The following is a 22,858-nucleotide window of genomic DNA, read 5'->3' as shown; positions in this document are numbered from 1 at the left end:
TCACAAACCAGTTAAATCTTCCTTCTCCTCCTTCTCTGATTCTGCTTCCTCCCCTTGTCTAATTTTTTTGACACAAGATCTTTGCTATGTAGCTTGGGTTAACCTTGAACTTGTGACTTTCTTGCTTTAGTCTTTTGAGTACTGGGATAATAGGTATGTGCCACTCTGCCTAACTTTGTGTATGTGTGTGTTTGTGTGTGTGCGTTGGGGGGGGGGGTGTAGATGGTATTTAGCCATTCTGGTTGATCTGTCCATTTCATACAGTTCTTTTGGGGAGATGTATTTCTTTCTTGGTAACATATCTCAGTGTTTTTCGAGCTTTCAATCCCTAGAAACAACGTTTTTATTTCTTGCTACTACTTGACTAGAGTACAATGTCACTTTCCTTTTCTAATTTTTTTTTTTAGTATATACCGTGGCTGAGCAGTAGTGTAGCACTTGTCAGGCAAGCACTCTGCGATTGACCAGGTACACCTCCAGCTCTGTGACATAGGTTTAAGAATTGTACATGCTTACATTTAAAGCCTGATTCATTCACTTTCTATGTGTGTAACGTTGGACAATCTACTTAATGTTTTAACTGGGGAATTTCAGATTCTTCCTGGGAAGATCAAGTGAGATGATACATTACTTTCTAGAATGACTGTGTAAGATAGGTATAATACTGCCACCTAAAAAGTGCTTAAAAATAGTTGTAATTTTTCTGACCAGATACACAGATCTGACTTAATTTATAAATTATAAATTATAAATGTAAGAGTGGGAAACATACATCCTTTCTGCACATGTCTCTGATTTTACAAGAAGTGCACTATGGTGTGAATTGAGGCTCAATGGTTCCTTAGTATGTGAACAAGCCTATCTTTTTTTCCCCTTGAGTGGAACAAAATGCTCTCAACTGTTTGTAAGGTCCCACACATTTAGATTAAAGGCCAAAATCAATCTGCTACTGTTTGCAGACAGACAGACAGATTCTTGACTTTATGGGGGATATTTTGACACCATGTAGACACAATGGAGATCACTTATTTTTTATCTAGTTTCTTTTTAAATGAATTTTTACATCTGGTTATTGTCATTTTACACCCCCTTCTTAAGTGCCCAGAATGGGACTGACTCAATCATACACCGCCTCATTCATTCAAGCAGTTTTGAGACAATTTTTTTAAAATGAGAGCTGTCTCATTACACATCTGAACAAAATCTTGTAACTTGTAACTAAAGTGACACTACCTGACCTATATATTTATCTCCAAGGTCTGGACATTCAGATATATTTCGAATCTCTTTGTTTTTGAGTCCCAAACCTGAAAATCCCATGGCTGCAAGTCTGAAAACACAAGGAACATCTTTGATTCTGTGGGCTCTTTGTGAGGCACTTCTTTTTCTTTTCCTTTTTTTTTTTTTTTTTTTTTTTTTTTTTTTTTTTTCCAGAGACAGGGTTTCTCTGTGTAGCCCTGGCTGTCCCGGAACTCACTCTGTAGACCAGGCTGACCTCGAACTCAGAAATCCGCCTGCTTCTGCCTCCCAAGTACTGGGATTAAAGGCGTGCGCCACCACTGCCCAGCAAGGCACTTATTTATATACATATTTTTGCTTTTAAAATTTTCTCCCGGGACTACAAGAAGATGGAGGGAAAAAGCACAAGATATACACATTAAATTGGACTTTAATATTTGTCAGTTAGGAAAGATTAAAGTTTTGCATTTCTAGCAAAATCTCAGAACAACTGCATTGTCTGGTTAGGTTAGTATTAAAGACACTGTCGTGTGACCATTTCCCGGATGGCTTTTAACAGTGGCTGTCTCAGGTGTGGGGCTCCAAGGAGCACCTGCCCGCTCACACTCTTAACAGTTCAGAACCAGTGTATTTGAGGCCGGGTGGCTCAGGTTCCACCTAACTGGGCTCGAGTGTCACTAACACTGCATGCAATGGGGTATCACCAAGGTGCGCTCTGAAACTTGGATGCTTATTTCAGACTTTCTTCTTTCTTTCTCCCTTTCACTACTTTCTTTCCCCTACTTCCTCTCGGAGCTCGCCCACCTCCTCTCTTTCCTCCCACTCCTCTAAGTCTTGCTCTTTTTTTTTTTTTCCCTTTCCCTTCGCTTTTCCGCCTTCCATCCTCGGCCAGGAGCCCGGCTCCCAGGAGGCGCGAGGCGGGCGGGACCCACCTTAGGCGCCAAGCCACGAAAGCTCCTGGCGCGCGCCGCAGGCGGGGGCGCGAGCACGCCTGAGCGAGCAGTGGCGGGGCTGGGCAGCCGGGCCGCTCAAGCGCGTGAGCGCGCAGACCGCGAGCCCCCGGCGCGCCCCCGGCGGCCGGGGCCGCAGCGTGCTCGCCCCCGCCGCCAGCTCGCCTCACTTATGGGTCGGAAGCGCTGCGTGGGGGAGACTGTTCCAAGATGGCGGCGGGTTGCTGTGGGGTGAAGAAGCAGAAACTGTCCAGTTCGCCCCCCTCCGGCTCGGGTGGCGGTGGTGGCGCCTCCTCCTCCTCCCACTGCAGCGGGGAGAGCCAGTGCCGAGCCGGAGAGCTGGGACTAGGAGGCGCCGGGACGCGGCTCAACGGACTGGGCGGGCTGAGCGGCGGCGGCGGCGGCGGCGGCGGCGGCGGCTGTCCCCTCTCTCCCCCTCAGGGCTGCGGCGGCGGCGGCGGCAGCGGCAGCGGCAGCGGGGGCATCTCGCTGTCTCCACCTCTGAGCTGCGGAGTGGGAACCCTACTTTCTACTCCGGCCGCCGCCACCGCCTCCTCGCCATCCTCCTCGTCTTCATCCCCCGGCTCCCGGAAGATGGTGGTGTCAGCGGAGATGTGCTGCTTTTGCTTCGATGTGCTCTACTGTCACCTGTACGGATACCAGCAGCCCCGGACCCCCCGCTTCACCAACGAGCCCTAGTGAGTACCGCGCTCCCCGTCGCCCTCTTCCCCCGGGCTCGGGATGGGGCTCAGAGTTGAGGCAAAGTGGAAGTCCTCCGCCTCCTGTTCGCGGGTGTCCCCTCGGTCCCCCTCTTGCCGCTTAGGGTCCCCAGAGCCGCCCGACCTGTGGGGCACTCGGCGCTCCTGTGCTCCACGAGGGGAGCGCCCCACACTCGGAGCGGGGGGCTGCTTGCCAGACATGGCCCCCCCTGGCTTCTAGACTTCTCCCGCTTCCTCTTTGCGCTAACTTCCAGGAGTTTTGACCCTTCCCTTCGAGCCTTTCTACCCCTCACCCTCCACCCGACCAGCGTGTGTGGAGATCCGGATCGCTGGCCGTACCGACCTCTCCTCACTTTGCTCGCCATTACCCCACGTGAAAGCCCCGCCAGTGTTCCCGCCCCGCGTACCTTGCACATGGAGAGAGAGCTACTATCCCATCGCAGGGTGAAAAATAGCAGTGATCTAACTTCTAGTCTGCTAGTGATGGAACTTAGCTCTCGATCTCCAGGGAGGCTGCCCATCTTTTCCTCCGGGTTTCCCTGTTCCTCGGGGAGGGGAGAGGTTTCTTAAAACACCTTTTTACCTTACTACCTATTTTTATCTGAACGTACCCATTAAAATGCATTTCTAGTGAAGCTAGCGCACCACCTCACAGTTGAGAGTGAAACCTTTTCTTTTTTTCCTCTTCCTTCATTCCAGTGTCTTGGTATAGCACATTCAAAGAATGTTGTCCCCAAAGAGGCACTGTCAATTTGTATACCAAGCGTGCGTTCGCTTTTGTGTAGATTTCACATTTAAGCAACCTATGTTAAAACTCAATGATTTGAGGACTAAATAACCCAGTACATGTGTGGGCACTTTTACGATTTCCGTTGGCTTTTGTAACTTTACATTATTTTATCCTTCAAGTATATGGTTGAAATTGTTTAAAATAGCACTGTTATAAGCTAAAAGCCAGGTAACTTCTAATCTCTGTCCATTTGGATGTGTGGGAGATGGGGCATATGGTTTTTTCTTTTAAAATGTGTAAACTGAGTGTAAACTGACTTTCTGAGTTAAATGCTTGACAGAATGTAAAGTCCAAAGGAAGGCAGAATGGGAAGGGACGATTGTTTTTTATTATGACTACTGGCATCCACAACAAAAATACAGGAAAAAATTAAGTACACTCATACTGAAAAGCATCAACCCCATCCCTTCTGCCTCAGAGCTCCTTGTTTCCCACAGCGTAAAGACATGAATTGATGTTCTTTTTAACTTGCTGCTTTCTCATTTTGTGAGATTAGAAGAACGAACTACTACTGCTGGATAATTATGAACAGTCTGACGCTACTAAAATATTAAATTAATATGTAAAGTGGAAATTACAATAAAGTGTCCTGGAAATTGTGTGTTTGTATTGTTTGTTTTCTTTGCTTTCATTCTTTAAAGTCTTTAATTTTGTAGGACTCTGCTGTGCTCCGGACATTTCTTTAGGTTCATCTTTGGGCATCAGCTCATGAGAAATGGATGAAAAGGTGTCCAGGTGTACACTGTTGAGTAAATTAAGTGCTTTTGGAAAGATCCTAATGTTAATTCTAGGAGCTTAAATCCTAAGTCTCCACTTTTAATTGGCCTATTTACTTTTCATTAAGAGGTAAAATTCATTTTTAAAAGATGGCCATATTTAAAGGAAATCTATGAGATACTCTCTAGGTCAAGTCACTTAAGTGACTTTTTTTTTGGCTTTCTCTTGGGTGGCTGTGATGTAGTAAAAGCTAGACCTGGGATGATTCTTAGGCTGGCTCTGGAAAGTCATTGGGTTGTAAAAATTTACTCCCGTTCAGTTGTTCAGCTGTTACATGAGTTTGGCAGAGACTTTTTAGCATTCACGCCCCATTGCTCCAAAGCATATGAGAACACACTTTCAGAAGGTGCTATTTTCTCACTTTTTAAAGTGAGTTTGGGTTAACTGAATAACTATCACAGCAGTTAAGAGGAAAATGAGCTTGACCAGTTTATAAGGGAAACGTTCTAAACACTTTTTTTTTTTTTTTTTTAGCAGTGGCCACTGTCCACATGTACTTAGGTTTTTTTCCCTTTTAATACCTGCATTGCTGAATTTCTGCCTCTCAAGTTCTTAAGCAGAGAAGTAAGACACCCATCTGACCACTGGGAATACATTGAGATGGTGGTGGAAAAATTGTAGCTATAAAGGGTTAGGAGGCTTTCAGCGTGCCCCATTTCTATAGACCAGCTAGTTTATAGAAGGCACTGAACCTCAGCAACCAGAGAATGAAGGACTGCCTCTGCTTTCCATTTAAACGGATTTTTAAAGTGTACGATGTCAGATTCAAGAACATCTTCTTGATTGTGGGAGTGAAATAACTGAATATTTCACAGTGCCTTGGAAAGCACCACACATTTTTCTATTTTACAAATTTGATATTTTGTGCATATTATTGTGGCATTGTATAGGCTTAAATTTTTTTCACTCTACTGACTTATGGGTATTATGTCGTGGGCAGTATGTTTAAAGTCTTTTTTTTTTTCCTGTCTAGCAGAAGACATGCTTTTGACAGTATCAGATTGTCATATGTAAAAGCATAGAGTAGTGTTGTCATCTCCTCCTAGGACCTTTCTGTCAGAATGCTTGTAACTGGTGGTCTCTGACTTTTATAGATTTAGAAGTCACCGCTACATCCGTTACTCTGCCACTCTAAAAGGTCATTAGAAATGTGAATTATTTATGTGTTTCAGGGTTGGGGAGAGGTCATCTGTGAAAGGTCACGTAGATACAAATACTCCATGGTTGCCCCTGTCTTTTGAGTACCCAAACATTGCAGAGAGCACATTTTTTTTCTCCAGAAATAAGGTTCAAGATACAAGGAAACCATAATTTTAGGTACATTTTCGTATTCAATAGTCAAAGCACTAACATGTGAGGAAGCTCACATAAGCCACTTTAGAAGAACCTGTTGGCTACTCTACAGGTTCCCCTGTGGCAGGTGTGAAGCCAGTTAGATTCCAGAACATTCCTTCTCAACCATGGCTACACATTGAAATCACTGGGAAATTATTGAAAATGTGGAAACCTGTACTCTCTCCAAAGATTTAGTCCATCATGGATGGGACCTGGGAATCAGAATTATTTAAAACTCCCAAGGTAATTTTAGTGTGTAGTTGGCATGGAGAACTGCTGGCTATTTTCTATGTTTTTGTTTTGAGATTTAGATTAATTTGATCGTAGTAGTGCCACAGACTCCATATTTTATGAGCATTTTGGGTAATTTTGGCAGAAAATCAGTTTGGGAAAGGCTTACAATGTGGTCCATAAAAGACATCACTTGGGAACTTATTAGAAATGTAGGCCCCCAAGCCCCACCTCAACCCTCTGAATTAGAATCTGCATTTTAACAAGCTCCCTAGGTGATTCTCATGCACATTAAAGTTCATGGTGGACTTGTTCTCTGACTTTAGCGTACGTTGTAGTTTTCTGTTGTGCTTGTTAAAATTGCAAGTTGCTGGGCACTTTCCCAGAGTTTGATCCAGTTGTTCTGGGTGAAGCTGTACATTTGCATTTCTAACAAGCTCCCTGGTGATGCTGATGCTACAGTTCCCAGGGTCACACACTGAGTAACTGTGGGTTAGGGAGAAATGAGGGCTTGAATGGGTGCTTGAGTGACTGTCAGTGGCAGTTTGGACTGGCATGGGCCTCTTTCTCTTTTCCTGTCCTTTATCATTCTCAAATACCACTAGGGGAATTGGGTGCTACCAAAAGAAGGAATTACACTCTGGGGATGGTGTAAGGTTGGGGTCACCTAGGAAACTTGCTATGTGATTTTAAGATTTTCAAGGAACGTAACCATGTGAAGGGTGTATTTCAAGAGTTAAAACCAGCATAAATAGAATATCTTAATGTGAGTTACTATTAAGTAAAGATACCTCTTGTTTCCATAAAAAGTACTTTTATAGTTGGCTCCCTAAATAACAGGATGTGATGAGATTTTTCAAAGCCCTTATTTATACTTCTGTTTGCTGGAACTTATTTAAAGAATTTTCCCTCATTAGTAAAAAAAAAATATATATATATGAAAAGGGTCCCAGTTAAAGCACTGAGATTATATAGTCTTAGACTTTTAATGGTGTGGTATGTGTTATATCTCATGAACCATTTTAATTATTGTACCATCTGGGAAATTAATATAACACTAGATTTTTTTGTAGACAATTGCACATGGATGTTTTGCTTTTAAATATCAGTAAATGTGACTTTTCTGTTGCAAGGAACAAAACCTTTTTTAAAAAAACTTCACTCTTGGACATGCAGATCTTGCAAAGCTCAAGTCAGAGGATTGAGTATTAACTCTTGTCTTACCACAAGAATAAAATTACTGTTTTCAACATGCTTGGGAGGTGGTAGGTTGTCTTAGAGATGTAGGCAGTTTGCTCCACCAGAGTAGTAACAATCCTGTTTATTGAAGATCAAGATCAAAATGATGGTTTGCTAATGCAATTCAGGTTAAAATAATAGTAAATTGGCATTGTAAACACACACTGTTAGATGTCTATTGTCTATTTTGGATGAAGAGTGGCTAGCTTTGAAAAATCTCATCATATCCTGTTATTTAGGGAGCCAACTGTAAAATAAGTAGAAAGTGTGTCTCTACTGCAGATGATACAACTGGACCATGACAGATTTTCTTATCCATCCTAGCATAGTGGTACTAACTAACTTCCTTACTCTGACCATATCATATAGTTTTTCTTATAAAAGAAAAACATTTTTTCTGACACTTGCTGAGACTTTTGAAGGTATAATATGGTTCTTGGCACCAATGTTGACTTACATTGGAGAACTTAATGTCTCTTCTTACTGATAGAGAACACAGGCATGTTCTCAGTTATAACTTGCGCCACAAAACCATCAGTGACTGACACAGAAATGTAGAAACATAAATTACAAAATTATTTTTAATCTGTACATCCAGGTGTATATACAATTGAGTATATTTAGTGTAAAAAGTAGAGCTGTTTATTTTCAGTCTTCCCCATATGACTGAAAGGGGTGATAATCTACTTCATAATTTTTCCTTGCTTATTAATTGCTTGAAGTTCAGATTGCAGTTAATGTAGCAGGCTAGGAGGAGCCTCTGCTGGGTTCTTTCAGTTCTATGGGAAGAAAGATCATAAACGAAAACGTAAAAGTTTCTTTGTTAACACATGTATGAGCTGCTTTTCTAAGTATGTTTTTCTCTTTTAAAAACTACACTTTCTGAAACTGAAGCTGTGTCGTAGACACAAACCCTTTTTGCTACAATGGGTTATATTTTTAAGTCAGTTGTGTTTCCCCTTTCTATGGATAAATTCACTTTTTGGGAATGTATATGTATGGAACACTAAACTTGTGTAATGAGATTAGTCAGAGTTCCCAGGTTTCCTGGGTTTCAATAGGCATTATTCTGTGCCTTCCATGTCACACATGCTTGCCTGTTTTAGAGCAGCACAATGCCCAGAGCTTTTACATTTACATTTTGTAAGTAGTCTCTTTTTCAAACTTGTGTAATAATGTCTCTTTTTATACTGTTCTGAATCAATTAAGCTAAGTGAGGACTAGCAGTAAAAACCAGTAGCTGCCAAGAATGGACCTTCAATGTGTAAGCTGTCCTTCCACATTCAGTAATTGGGCGGTTGCTCACAAGACACTGAAGACTGTGGGAAGGCAGTGGTTGTGTAGGTGGGAAGACTAGATTCCCAACAGTAAACTTATTTAGAGTTGAGCTTCTGTAGTTATTGTTGAGCAAAAAACAAACCACAAGCTTATGTAGTATAAAGAAAAAATCCAAAGCAAGATGTATAGTGTAATAGTATATTGTTAGTTGGGTGGAGAAAAATTATGTTTGGTCCAACTATAAGTGGCATTTTTTTTGTATCAAGTGTGGGTGTATTTCTACATTTCTTAATATATCACACTTTAAAACTTGCTCAACCTTAAAAATATGTTAGTGTTGAATAGCTGACTGGAAATTATGTGTCACCAGAATTTTTGTCTCTCTGTCTCTGTCTGTCTCTGTCTCTGTCTCTGTCTCTCTCTCTCTCTCTCTCTCTCTCTCTCTCTCTCTCTGTGTGTGTGTGTGTGGGTATGTGTGTGTGGGTATGGGTGTGTGGGTGTGGTTTTAAGCATATGGAGAAAATGGTCCTATCCCTTTAAAGTTTCCTATCTTATTCAAGCAATGATAGAAATAAGAAAGTTGCTTAAAATTATTTCAGCACAACGCATGCCTGCTCGGTTAATAAGATTCAGGTAAAATAAAAAGGTATGGTATAAAAGATATGTGGGGAGGAATTGGCTAAAGTCAGGTTTTTAAATGGAAAAAGCACAGGGATTGCTGGTGAGGAGTTGTCATGGCCAACAAAGACTGAACTCCAGGGTGTTCTCAAACCGGTTGCTGTTACTGCCACACCCTTCCCACAGTGCACGGGGATTCCCAGCAGCTGTCTTCAGTCACCAGCTTGCACTCTCTGCATTCTTCACACCATTCTGCTTTGCTGTGGTCTCTTTAATTCATAAAAACTTCAAAGAAATTTTACTTTGTGCTGGAAGTTCCCAGGGGAGGCTGGATGAGAGGTTTTGAATTAGATGATCATTTCTTGAATTAGAGATCAGGAACGGAAGAGAGGCTTCTGCAGTGTAAGAGGAATTGGAAGATGAGTCTTCAGATAGGAGAGAGCAGCTAGAGTTAAGATGACGTGGTAGTAGGAGAGTGGTGTTGGAAAGTGGGAAAGTTGACACTGAGTGGAGATTGTGATTGTGGGAATGTTGCAAAATGAAGACTGGAAGAAGGTAGCAGCGTTTTCAGGCATTCCTCCTGTAGGGCCAGGTTTTGTGTAGGAGTGGGAAGATTGCAGCTCACCTGCTTTTTGGCTTCCATCGTTGCCTAGCTATTCTGGTGCACAGAAAAGATTGTTAAGCCACTGTATTGGAATGGCTTTGTAATTTGCTCTTGAGTGCATCTTCCTTAGGAGAAAGAAGACATTGGTTTATAGAATTTGGATCAAGTGTAAAGATAACAAGGGGATCTTAAGTCAGGTGACTGCATATAGGTGAACAGAACAAAACTAAGGAACAAACAGTGCACTCTTCAACATTCCAGTTGCTGGGATGGGGAAATTAAAGGAAGAGAGGACTTGATTGAACATGAGTCAGAGCTAATAAGACCGAAGCCCATGGCAGAATGCACCAGAGAAAACAGGAAGAAACAAATGGTCCAACAGGTGAAATCCTGTTTCTCGGTATGTATAGTTCCATATGTTAGCAATTACTAGATAGCGTTTCTTCTTGTGGAGTTGGCTGTCTTCTCCTTCTACCTTTACAAGGGCTCTGGGGATTGAACTCCGGTCACCAGGCTTTTATGACAAGCACCTTTACCCCTGAGCCATTTCTTTTTGAATTATCATTACCACAGAGCAGCCACAGAGCTTTTGTGATGTTTCAGTTAGTCTCTTGGGATCACTTCTGCTTCTTCAGCCGCAGTGACTTTGAACTGCTCAGATGGGCAGAGATCAATGAGAGTTTTCAGCGTTGTACTGCTAGTAAAAAAATAACCGGCAGAAAGTTGCATTTCCCTAATGTATGTTTTTACATTCAGTCTTCAAGCTTGCCAATTTGTGAAGCAGTCAGTGATTCTTAAATTTCCTTAGTGCTGCATCATAATATAGCCTTTAGCAAACTTGTCTCATGGAGGATTACCAAGGGAACTTAATAGTTTCAGAACCTCAATTAAAGGAAATAATTGAAGGACTAGTGTTGGCAACTAGATGCTAGGTTGTGTATCCTCAAGCTTAGAAGGTAAAGTAGATTGAATGGAGGACAATATTTTGTAGCTTTGCTCAAGAGTGGAAGAAGTATGTTATCAGTTGACAGGATTGGCCATATTGCTTTTATTATCTTTGCTATGGGACATTGCAAATGTTTTGCTAGAGTCCAGGCCTACTAATTAGTTGAAGAATAAGGTCTATGATAGTCTTGGTGATTCTTACCTTTCCCCTGTCCATTTCATTTTCCAGATAATCTACACTGTGACCCAAAGCCACATGCAATGTTGGGAAAGCAAAGTTGACTGTGTTAGGCAATATCCTGCCAGAAGGTGCTGACATCCTCCCTAGTAATGGAAACTAGCGAGACTGACTGCAACCTCTCTAGTTTGCTTTGCCATTCCATATATTTTAATGAGGTCTGCAGGAATATGCTGCACAATTCTAGAACCCTATTGCCCTCCATTGGGGTTTGGATACTGCGAGGTTAGGTAACAACAGATTCTATGTTTTTCTTCAGGTGTTAGTGGATCTCTGTGTCATTCTTATAGAATGGAAGCTGAGGGAAAAAAAAAAACCTTTGGTAGTGTTGGCTTAAGGTTTCCACAGGACTGTGTCTGCCTCATATGTTCATGTGATTGTCACATTAGCGTTTCTTCTCCATAACATCATTTTTTTTGCTTGTAGTAGCCTAATAACTACACAGTTAATTAACTGTAGATGGTTTGGGTACAAATTAAGTTTCATAGATGGTAAAGGTTGGACCTCAGTACATATCTCCATATAGTAAGGCAATACCAGTGTGTGCTGAATTTGAACAGTTAAGAGGTAAGTATTTATATGTGATGGGTGTTCTTGCATCCTTTTCATGTTGCTAAGTAGACAGTGGTGTAGACTTGTTCACTAAAGATGGATCTTGTGATGTCCATTTGACCTTTATCTTTGTTACTGTCATGAATTCCCACATTACAAAAAAAAAAATTAACAGTGTTGGTTGAAGTTAGCAGTAGGTGCTGAAGCAGTCAGTAGTTAACCTTTTTGTTCAGTTCAAGAAGCCATCTACTTCTGCAGTCCTGTACTTCTCAGTTTAAAGAACCCTCTCAAGAACAAATGGGAGTGAGATTCCTCTCCTTCTCTGACATTAACAAGGAGATATGTGCTTTGTGGTGTGTTTTATGCCACAAACTCCCCCAGCTTGCCTGCTTTTTTTCTTATCTGTAGAAAGAGTCACATAGAGCTGGAGGCAGGAACAGAGAGTTCGCTGGAATCAAGGAGGGTGCAAATGACTTGGGAGTGACATGATCTGGATTTAGAGCCAAAATCTTTTGACTTAACTCTGAGTCTGAGCACATAGTCCAGAGAGGAGAGCTACAAGAAGCATGGTTTATAGTATATGCACTGAGATATTTCTCCTTCAGAAACAGGGGCCATGGCACTTCTGTTAAAAAAATAATTTTAATCAGAAACAGATATAAGAGTGCCAACTATAGGTCCTCTGAGTAATTTCAGCAGATCATAGTGAAAACAATTAACACATGGTTTCATCAGAAGGAGGCCTTTGCAAATATTTAAAAGCTGTAAGACAAATAACTATACCTATACCATAGTTATAAATGCCTCTGATCATTACCCTTATTTTTCTTATGCAGCTGTGAATATAGTTATAGATTCTTGGGTATTCAGCTATATCTTATTTTTCTGCCTATATATATTGTAATAGCCATATCTAAATGTGTGCTGTTTCTTTGTGTGTATGTGTGTGTGTGTGTGTGTGTGTGTGTGATGTTTCTTTTATTTAGTTTTCTCCCACTTGTTAACAGATTATGGGACATGTAATATTAAAGGGCAGACACAACTGTAATTTTTTCTATCCCTCCTTTTCATAGTACTTGGGATTGAATGCAGGGCATCCTTACCCTGCACTGTAATTTCTGATTTCACAGTCGCATAATATAGCTGTATGAAGAGTCATCCTTCTATCTTACACATATTTGTCTCCCGTGACCCTTAACAACCTAATTTGCACGTAACGTCTCCACAGTTTCAGCCATGTATATGCTTCTGATTTTAGTTTATTTTACATATTTAAGACTGATACTCTGCCTATGGTGGCAAGGAGTTATCTATTTTCTGGTTTTTAAAAATTATTCATTTTAAACTTATGTGTATGCACCGTCTGTCTGCCTCTGTCTCTGTTGTCTCTCTCTTTCTTTCTCTCCCCCCCCCGTGTGTGTGTGTGTGTGTGTGTGTGTGTGTGTATGTATACATGTGTAAGTGTCCCAGAGCTGTTAGGAGACTTTTGGTTGTTCTCCACCTTATTATTCATTGAGTCCAAAGCTCTCTGTTGAACCTGTAGTTCCCTAGTTACGGCTAGTTTAACTGGCCAGCTTGCTCCAAGGATCTTCTACTTCTGCTTTCCAAAGAGCTGGAAATTACAGGTGGGCCACCGCAGACATCTACATGCTTTGGGGGAAGGTGTCCAAACACCAGTCCCTGTACTTGTGCCAACAAGTGCTTTACTTGCTGAGGTGTCCATCCAGCCTAGGTTTTGTTTTCTTTTGTACCCAGAGTCTTACCCTAGCCCAAGCTGATCTGGAGCTCACTCTGTAGGCCAGGGTAGGCTTCAAATTGATGGTGGTCTTCCAATTTCATCTTTCAAGATAAAATGATAGACATGAACTGCCATGTCTGGCTACTTTAATTTTTTATTGTAGTAAAATCATAACAAAATTGATCTTCCCTCTTAATGAATATTAAAGAGTACTAATTTTCTAATAATACATGATAGTGGCTCCACCTAAAGCAGCTCATCTTTTTCATAGGAATTTCAGGAATACTTTAAAAATTAAACTTAACCAACATATAGCAGAGGCTGCAGGGCTGTTTACACTATAGCTCAATTTAGGGCTTAGTATAGTTTTCTAAACTTGTTGATAATTATGACTAAACCAGGTTACAAATAATCATAACCATAAATTGATATTGGAAATATTTTAAACTGTTAGAATTTCCAAATTAGCTTCATAGTTATCATTTATTGCTATGCTTGATTCTAAGTGCTTGTATTTGAGGAGAAGTCAACTTTCTAGATCTCTTCTTAGATTATTTTTCTCCTCTCTGTCCTTTAGGGCTTTATGATGAATCTGCTAATAATAATTCACAGAAATGTCTTTGACAGGTAGAAGCTTTGCCTTTGTTCACCCACTTTCAAAGGTACAAGGACTAAGGCATTAAAGGAGAAAATTACTTTGACAGTTTCTGAGAAATCTGTCTGGGAAAATGTGCTTTCTAGAGAGATGGAAAATTGGAAGATAAATTGCATAATGGGAATTATAAGTAGGGCCTTTAAGTCCATATGTGTGTTGTAAACCACTTTAAGTTAAGGCACTTCATGAGATTGCTTTTTATACTGTACACACTTGTTTGTAATGAAAAAATGTCACTTAAAGGTAGAAGCAGCAACTATGAAATGATAGCTGTGGTCAAGCCATGGATCTTGAAAGTTTGAATTTTTTCCCTGTTGTTGCTACCCAGCCAACATGAGGTTCTTTACCATTAGTGGGGATATGCAGAGATTTAAAAAATATTATCATTGAATTATAAAGCATCAGTTTGAATTTGATAGCATTTCCCACTTCCATTTAATGATAGTTTTTTAGTTCTAAATTAGAAAATAGAATTTCCATCATGAATATCATTTTTAAATAGACATCTGAAAAATAATATTCTTCAAACCCTAAGATGTATTGGCCAGTGCTATTTTAGGGTAGTATGTTCTTTATGTTACACTTAGTTGTAATACTACATTCAGCTCAACAGTATGGTTGTTGTGGGCAGAAAACTGTGCTAGTGCGGTTTTCTAGTGGATGTGAGAGGTCTATAAAAAGGCATTCTTGTCCTTAAAAAACTCGTAGTCATATTGAGGAGCTGAGGTTCATAAAATACATAATGAAGTTGCATATTCTTTAGTGGCTGAATAGATGTTAAGAAACAATCAGTTCCATAGGAATTTGGACTGGTCGATGTGGGCTGGGATTATATAGAAGGGCTTTATAGTCAAAGTGGAATCCAATCTGGGTAGAATTTCATAGACAGAAAAACCAGTCCAAGTGAGGAAACAGAGAAACAGGTGAGAATGAACATTATAACAGTGGTCATTGGATACCAATCAAAGGTAGATTGAAGTTACAGAGAACCTAGCAAGAAAGGGGACCTGTTAGCTAATAGTTGAAATTCAGGCACTGGGAAATGATGGTCTATCAGTTGACAACTTAAAGCTAGTAGTGGTCCTGTGTATTCCCTTTTTCTTGCTGAAGCTTCCTTTTTGTTCAGTTAATTATGCTTCAGCAGTTCTTTTAATGCTGTGAATGTCATGAAGCCTGGACAAGAGACAGAAACAACACAAGCAGGAGTCTGCTGCATAGACAGAGTGACAAAGTGTTTTCATTCATCAATACTTACTCAGCATAAGTTACTTAAAACATGGTTACATCATACTCTGATTGTGTCTTGAATCTTTTTCTTTTAGACACCCATATCTTAAATGTAAAGTTGAAAACAACTGACTTGCTGTAAACATTATGCTATTAAAAAAAAAACACCTCAGTTATTGTAGAACTAAATAGTTCAAACCATTTTTTCTCCCACAGTTAATAAAATTTTGCTTAGATATTCAAAATTTATTTAATAAAATGAAGGTGCTGAGAATTATATCAATTATAGGAGGATTGTATACTAATTATTGAAAATATTTTTATAATTGGTTTAAACATCTATTAGTTTAATGAATGTTCTCATTGTAGTTTTTAACATACCCTGTTTAAGATATTTCAATTTTGAGACAAACCATATAAGCAAATTTTATTAAGGCTCTATACTACTATTTTGGAACAAATTTAGAATCATTTCCTAAATTACCATAGAATAGAACATTATTTCATATTGAATACTGCTTACTCTTTGAAAGAAAAAAAAATCAAACTTTTCCATCTATTATCTGATGGTTTATCTTTAGTTATGATTAGATATAAATTTAAGATACAAATTGACCACTGTTAAATGAGAGCTTTCTTTACTTTGAGCTTTTATTTTGAGATAGACTCATGTTCTAGACTGTCTTTTAGCTAGAGTGGAGGATACCTTGAATTGCTGATTTTTCTGCCTCTACCTCCCAATTGTTGGGTTTCAGGCATATGTTACCATGAGCAGTTTCATGTGGCACTGGAGATCAAATCCAGGGCTTGGTGCATTATAGACAAACACTCTGTATACTAAACTACATTCCCAGCCCAGGGGAGTGGGAGGTAATATTGTTTATATATTCCAATATTGTTCAAAAATACAAGGTAACCTTCTTTTTCCAAGGTTTCAAAGAATGTACATTTTTATTTGTTGGTGGCCTCCATAGGGTAGACATAATAGTGAAGAAAGAGTCATTTTAGCTATCACAGTAAAACAAGTAAGTTCCATATTAAAGTGGAAAGCTGGGCTTGGGTCCTATGGGTCTCCATTCCAGTCTTGACTAGGCAGCTCCTAAAACCTAGGAGCTTTATGGCAATTCAGTATGGCATGTCAGTTCTTACAGAAGACTTGTTTAATCTTCAGGCTTCTTTTTACATCCATGAAGAGTTGTGACTATTTGCTAGCTTAAATCATGTTTCATCAACCCAGGATGGCCTCTGCTGCTTTCATATATCAGAATTGCCATGTTAATTTTAATACTTTCCTCTCCTAGTCTGTCTCATCTTAAATTTAATATTATAAATTTAGGGAGAACCTTTTACTCTTCCACTGCATAATTCCTTTTTTGTTGTTTCACCAATATCAAGAATGGATGTCCAATTTCTTGTATGTCTAAAGGCCTGGGAGTGCTGGCATTTTACAATTTCTACAGCTTTAATTCTAGCAATGCCTACCCTCTTCTATCTTATGAAAGTTATTTCCTGGTCTTAACTGCTTCTTCCATTGGTGAAACCTAGTGGAGTAATGAGTGGAAGGGTCTATACATTATGACTGTCAAGTTGTTTCAGACAATGGATTTTAATATATAAAGAAGTATCTGTATACTGTTTAATGGGATCATTTGAATTTGTGGTAATATAATTCTGAAAAGTTTGCAGACTCTTTTTTTGACAGTATTGAAAGCAAAGAATGAGTGAGATGTTTTGTATTGCATAAACTTTAACTATGTTTGCCAAACTTCTAAAATCTACTCTTATATGCTAAACATACCTGAATATAGACATATTAGAAAATAATGAAAAATTTTTCTAAACATGAGTAGTACCTGTACTCTATGTTTGGATTCCAGATTATAATTTCCTCCAACTATAAAAACTTTAAGAAACAACTGTTATTAACCTGAATGTATTGATACATATACTAGATACCTAGTAGAAGATAACACATGCCATAAAAATAAATGAAGATACAGCTTTCTAGAATTAAAATTTAGAACACAAATTTGATGTTAAAATCAATAGGTATAAGTATAGATTATAAATTCACAAAAATAAAGCACGAGAATACAAAAAATTACCATTTACTAAGAGCTACTGTTATTGTTAGGACATGGAATATTTCCCAAAGGCCATTTATTCCTAATCTTGGTAATACTGCGATGTGGTGGGACCTGTAGGACATAGATCCTTAGAAGAGGAAGTCAGGTCAATGCTCTTAAAAAGAGATATTGGGACCATGGTCCCTTTATTTCTTTTCTCTGCTTCTGGCTATCATAGGGTCACTCCAGCTTTTGTTCTCCACTACAATCCACTGCTGCCCCAGGGCTAAATCAACAGAAGGAGATGACTGTTGACTAGAGTCTTTAAAACTGTGAGCCAAAAGTAAACCTTTCCTCTGGTTAAGTTGATGATCTCAGCTATTTTATCACCTAACAGAAGATTGCCCAGCTGCTACTCACAGCACCTCTCATCAAATCTGACCATTTGTACTTTTTCATCCTTTGTCTACATCATGATACTTAAATTGAATAGTTTAAAAAGATATATGGTATGCTGACCCAGTGACTGTGAACCAGTATTACTCCTTTGTAAGAAAAAAAATAAGGCACCATAGTAGACAACTGATTTCTACCATATACTCACTGTGTCTTTATATTATTGCCACATTGGAGATAACCTACATCTTGTGGAAAAAGCAAATTCCTTTCAGCATGAATAGATATATCTCCTAACTAGATACACAGCCACTAAGTAAATGAAAGATGTTCAGTATCTCTTAACCTTCAAGGAAATGCAAATTATATATATCACCTTATTCCTACTAAGATGGCAATTATAAAAAAGAGGAAGCATAATATTGGCAAGGATGTAGATCAAAGGAATTCTTACATACTTTTGGAGTTAATGTCAGTCAATTCTTATAATCATGAAAAGTAGTATATAGAAATTCTTAAATATAGGAAGCTTTTATATGATTCAGTTAAAGCACTTTCAGGTATACATTTGAAGATATATCAGCATGTTCATCTTACTCCATTATCAACATTGGTCAAGATCAATGTGTACTGATAAAATGGATAAGGAAATTGATACACACATAGACACAAACATACTTTGGAATGATATCTAGCCATAAAAGAATATGCTATGTGAAAAAAAAACTAGAAAAAATACCCCCAAATACCACATTATGCCCTTTATCTGTTGAATCAAATTCCTAGTAAGATAAGTGGATATAGAATAGAATAACAAGGTCTGAGGTGAGAGGATGAAAGGAATCTTGATTAAAGTATATAAACTTAGTTATAAGCTGAATCAAGTTTTAGGGATCTAATGTACAGAATGGATGGTGATGGATATGTTCATTTGATTATCATTGTAATATAAATGTATATACAAGTAATCACTGTATACCATGAATATATACCATATTTTTTAGGCACGGTCTTTCTCTGTAGCCTTGGCTGTCCTGGAACTTGCTATGTACAGCAGCCTGGCCTTGAACTCAGAGATCCACCTGCCTGTTCCCTCCTGGGTACTGGGATTAAAGGCATGTACTGCTACATCAGGCTTATACCATAGTTTTAGTTGAATAACTTAAAATGAGAACGTCTTTGTTTTGTGTTTGTGTGTGTGTACGTGTGCCTGTGGATTACAGCAGACAACCTTGGGTCTTGGGTGTCATTTCTCTGTTGCTTTTCACCTTTTGTTTTGAGGAAAGGTCTATTGTTGACTTGAATTTTTGCCAGCTATGCCAAGCTCACTGGGCCAGCAAGCTTCCAAGTATCTTGTTTCTGCTTTCCATTTCACCACCACTGGGATTACAGGCATGTACCACTATTTCTGTTTTTCTTTTTTTTTTTTTTTTTAAACATGGGTTCTGTGGACCAGCACTTTGCCTACTAAAACCCAGCCTTGTTTACATAAAAAGTCTTGATGTCTTTGTTTTCATATTAATGTACCCAAACAGATTTGAATAAGCCTTATCCAAGGGATTATAAGGTGTCTTTGAAAGCACAAATACTATTTTTGTATCTAATCTCCCTCAAAAATGTTTTATAGCCGACCTGTTTATTTTGTAGGTCTGAGTGGAAACTGCATTCAATGTATTACACTTTAACTTGTACAGAATTAATCTTTTGGCCGAGAAGCAACAGTGATTTACAACTCTTAAACCACTCCTTATGTTAATCTCCATTACTAGGTATTTTGGAAGAGCATCTTTAAAAGGAAAATTTTATCACATCTTAAATTATTATATAATTTATAATGCAAAGAAAATATTCAGGCCTGGTCAGATGACGTGACAGACTCACATAGCAACTCATTCCCACATATTAGTCTTAAAACATATCAGATTTACATTTTTAAAATTAATGTCCCTGTTAAGTGAAAAATTATTCAATGAAGGACCTTAATGGCTATCCATAAAAGGTTTTGCTCATAAATTTTTGGAATTGCATATTTTAATACCACAGATTTTCAATGCTTAGTAATGGAAATATATATTGTCCATTGTATATCCATGTAGTTTTTGTAAAATTCATATTTACTAAATGGAATTCAACAAGGAAGTGCTGCAAATGTGTCAGCATCAGGAACTCCAGGACTGCTATTGCTGGTTGTATGAGTGATTTCTTATATTCAATAACTGTTCTTTTAAATTGGCTTCCGAGAAAGGGCTTGGACTTTGCAATTACTCACAAATTGCTCCTGATTTTCAGCATTTTTATTCCTGCAGCAGAAATCTGTACACTGCCACATGAGTCCCCAAACTAGTCTCCTGTACAATTCCAGGTATTATTTTAATAGGGACAGAAAAATGTTACATATTTGTCTGTCTGTCTTCCTTCCCCCTCCTGCCTCTGACTGTGCCCTCATCTCTCACCTTCCCCAGTTCTCCTCTATACATATGAATGTGCACACAGCTGCATATAGACATTATTTTATTTATGCTGTTATTAATTATACCCTGAAAGCTCTATAACTGGAGAGGCACTTTTATATTTTATATCTCCTCTCCTAATGTAGTATCAAGATAATGTTACTATTGTCAAACTTTCATAGTGTAGACTGTTTTGGCAACATCTTGATGAATAGTTGTAGTGGATAAAACAGTATCTTCTGTATTGAAATAAATTTTTAAAGATTTTTGATTGTTTATGAAAGTCAAGACTTAGAGCTTATAATTACTGTGTTCTTCACTTCATCAAAGAAATGCATTGATTTATCTTTTTGAAACCTTTCATCTGTTGAGTTACAGTGTTAAACATTGAACAGTATTGTGTAATTAGTCTGACTGGCTAGCAACAGTTATTTTTCTCATCTTTTTTTATATAAAATTGACATATGTGAATCTTTAAAACCTTAGCAGAATGTTGATAATAACAAGTACATTTTCACTATATCTTTCAGTGGAAATCACATTTATTTCTTTGTAGTCACTAAAGTTAAAAAAGAAACAGGTTTCAAGGCCGATCATATTTTTTCCTCTGCTGATTTTACAGACTTTCATAGAATACCTTAAAATAGCTGTCTAGGTGGTGATATCACCGGGACCCTACATATTTTTCTTTGGAATTTTAAGAGATGAAGTTAGTTTTTAAAAGACTCTGTTGTTACCAACAGATTTTCAAGCTCAAGTAGGGGATTACAGGAATAAAGACCTTACGAAATTTACCCTTCTATAAACTCAATCTGACTATTGACAGCAGTTGTCAAAATAACTTTTTTGAGTCAGGAAGATGACTTACAAGGTGCTTGCTGCAAAGTCTGATGACTTGAGTTTGATCCTTGGGACCTACATGGTGGAAGGGGAGAACCAACTTCCACAGATCGTCCTCTGGTCTCCACACATACACCATGGCACATATGCATGAGCGTGTGTGCAGACACATACACAAACACACACAGTGTAATTAAAATATTTTATGGTTCTAAAAATATTGATTAAGTGTTTCCAGCAGCATGAAAGACCATTTATTCTATAAAATATCTATTATTTCATTAGAACGATAATCTCTATTCTGTTTTAATCTCCCTTAATTGTGTCTTTTGTCCCCTTTCCATGATAGCCTTGAAAGCCAGCAACCTTACAAACATGGTAACTGAAAATATGTAGTCACCTCAAGGGGAAATCTCTATAGTATCCTGTCTTCAAATAATTTTCATTATTTGACCTGAATGAAAAGATTGTATTCACATGATTTGTATTTATTTGATCTTTCTTATCCTTACTCATCGGGAAAAAACCCAGGGTACTTGTTGAAAACCATGAGGGACAATAGTCTAACCCTGAATCTTTCTGAAGTGGTTGACATAAAGATACTTGTGTAAGCAGGAAGCCAAAGCTAAGATGAGATTTGATCTCCCACACTATTGAAGATACATCTCTGTACAGGACACCTGGATGAAGAGGGAATGATCTTTTGATTATACGCTTATGCACTATCACGGTACTAGAAGAGACTTTAGTGGCCAGACATGACAGAGAATATAGGCTTTACAGAATTAGTCTGGAAAAGTCTCTAAACAAACCACAATGGCAAAACAGGGAGGATTTTTGATTTCCAAGCATTCTACATCATATTGTTAAATGTCTAATTTTCCTAAGTAGGGCACATACACAAATAAATAAACAACCAGTAGAAATTGTCCCTGAGAAGGCCCAGATATTGTGCTTGTTAGACTACTTTAATTTAGGTATTATAAATACATTTATTTAAAAAAACATATAGAAGGAATTTTAAGAATGCTGTCCTGACAAATAGAGAAATGTAAATTATGAAGAAACAAATATCTTGACTTAAAATTGGAACAAATGAAATGAAAATTTCACTAAAGTTGTTATATAACAGAATCAACAAAAATTATTTTGTTTTCGAGACTGTTATACAACTCTGCTGACCTAGTACTTAATCTGAAAACCAGCATGGCCTTGAACCCACAGAGATCTGCATATCTTTACCTCTGGAGTACTAGGATTAAAGACATGAGGCACCATGTCAGACAGAATCAAAACATTTGAAAGCAATTCATTTAGATGATCTATTTAAGGAACAAAGGAAATTGAAAGACAAAAACTGGCCAGTCTTAAGAGACCTGTGTTATCATAGGTGCCAATGTATTCAGTGTTCCTCAATTGTAGATAAGGACAGAAAGGCTATTTGATGGAATAACAGATATATACTCCCCAGATTTGATGAAAATGTACCTGTTCAAGAAGCTCAGTGAGCTCAGATAAATCCCAAAGCATATTCAAACTCTTGAAAGAGAAAATCGAAATAAGTCCTGTAAGAGCAAAGAAACTCATCATAGATGGGCCTCTCAGTGAGATTAACAGATGATTACATATCAGAAAATTTTGACCCAGAAGAGCACTGGGATAAAATAGTCAAAACCTTGAAAGAAATGAATTTTGAACATGAACATGAACATGAACATGAAATTCTGTGTCAAATAAGAATATCTTGTATAAAAATAAGAGACTAATGACATTTTCAGCTAACTGAAAATTAAAAATTTGTTGCTGTCTGTCCTTTAAGAAATTATTGAAGTTGCAAGGAATTCTTCAGACTGAAAGAAAATGACATGTATTCCTCAGTTTGCAGTACTTCAATTAAGTTTTGCCTTTTGTTTTTGTTTTTATTTGGCATTATGCTGCTGTCAAAGTGATAGATACTCACTAGACACCACA

General features: G+C 38.3%; 1 protein-coding gene across 1 annotated transcript in view; it reads left to right on the top strand.

Annotated features, from left to right (window-relative positions):
* Positions 1 to 2,320: 2,320 nt before the first annotated feature.
* The window catches only part of Ammecr1 (AMMECR nuclear protein 1), a 107,160-nt gene continuing 86,622 nt past the window's right edge, over positions 2,321 to 22,858 (top strand). Inside the window, exon 1 of the mRNA XM_034485499.2 lies at positions 2,321 to 2,887. Coding sequence (XP_034341390.1) covers positions 2,400 to 2,887 — 488 coding nt within the window. The 5' untranslated portion in view covers positions 2,321 to 2,399. The remainder of the gene's footprint in view (positions 2,888 to 22,858) is intronic.

This window comes from Arvicanthis niloticus, chromosome X (genome assembly GCF_011762505.2).
Source record: "Arvicanthis niloticus isolate mArvNil1 chromosome X, mArvNil1.pat.X, whole genome shotgun sequence".
NCBI lineage: Eukaryota > Metazoa > Chordata > Mammalia > Rodentia > Muridae > Arvicanthis > Arvicanthis niloticus.
Note: the sequence above shows the minus strand (reverse complement) of the source record. Positions and strands in the feature narration are given on the sequence as shown.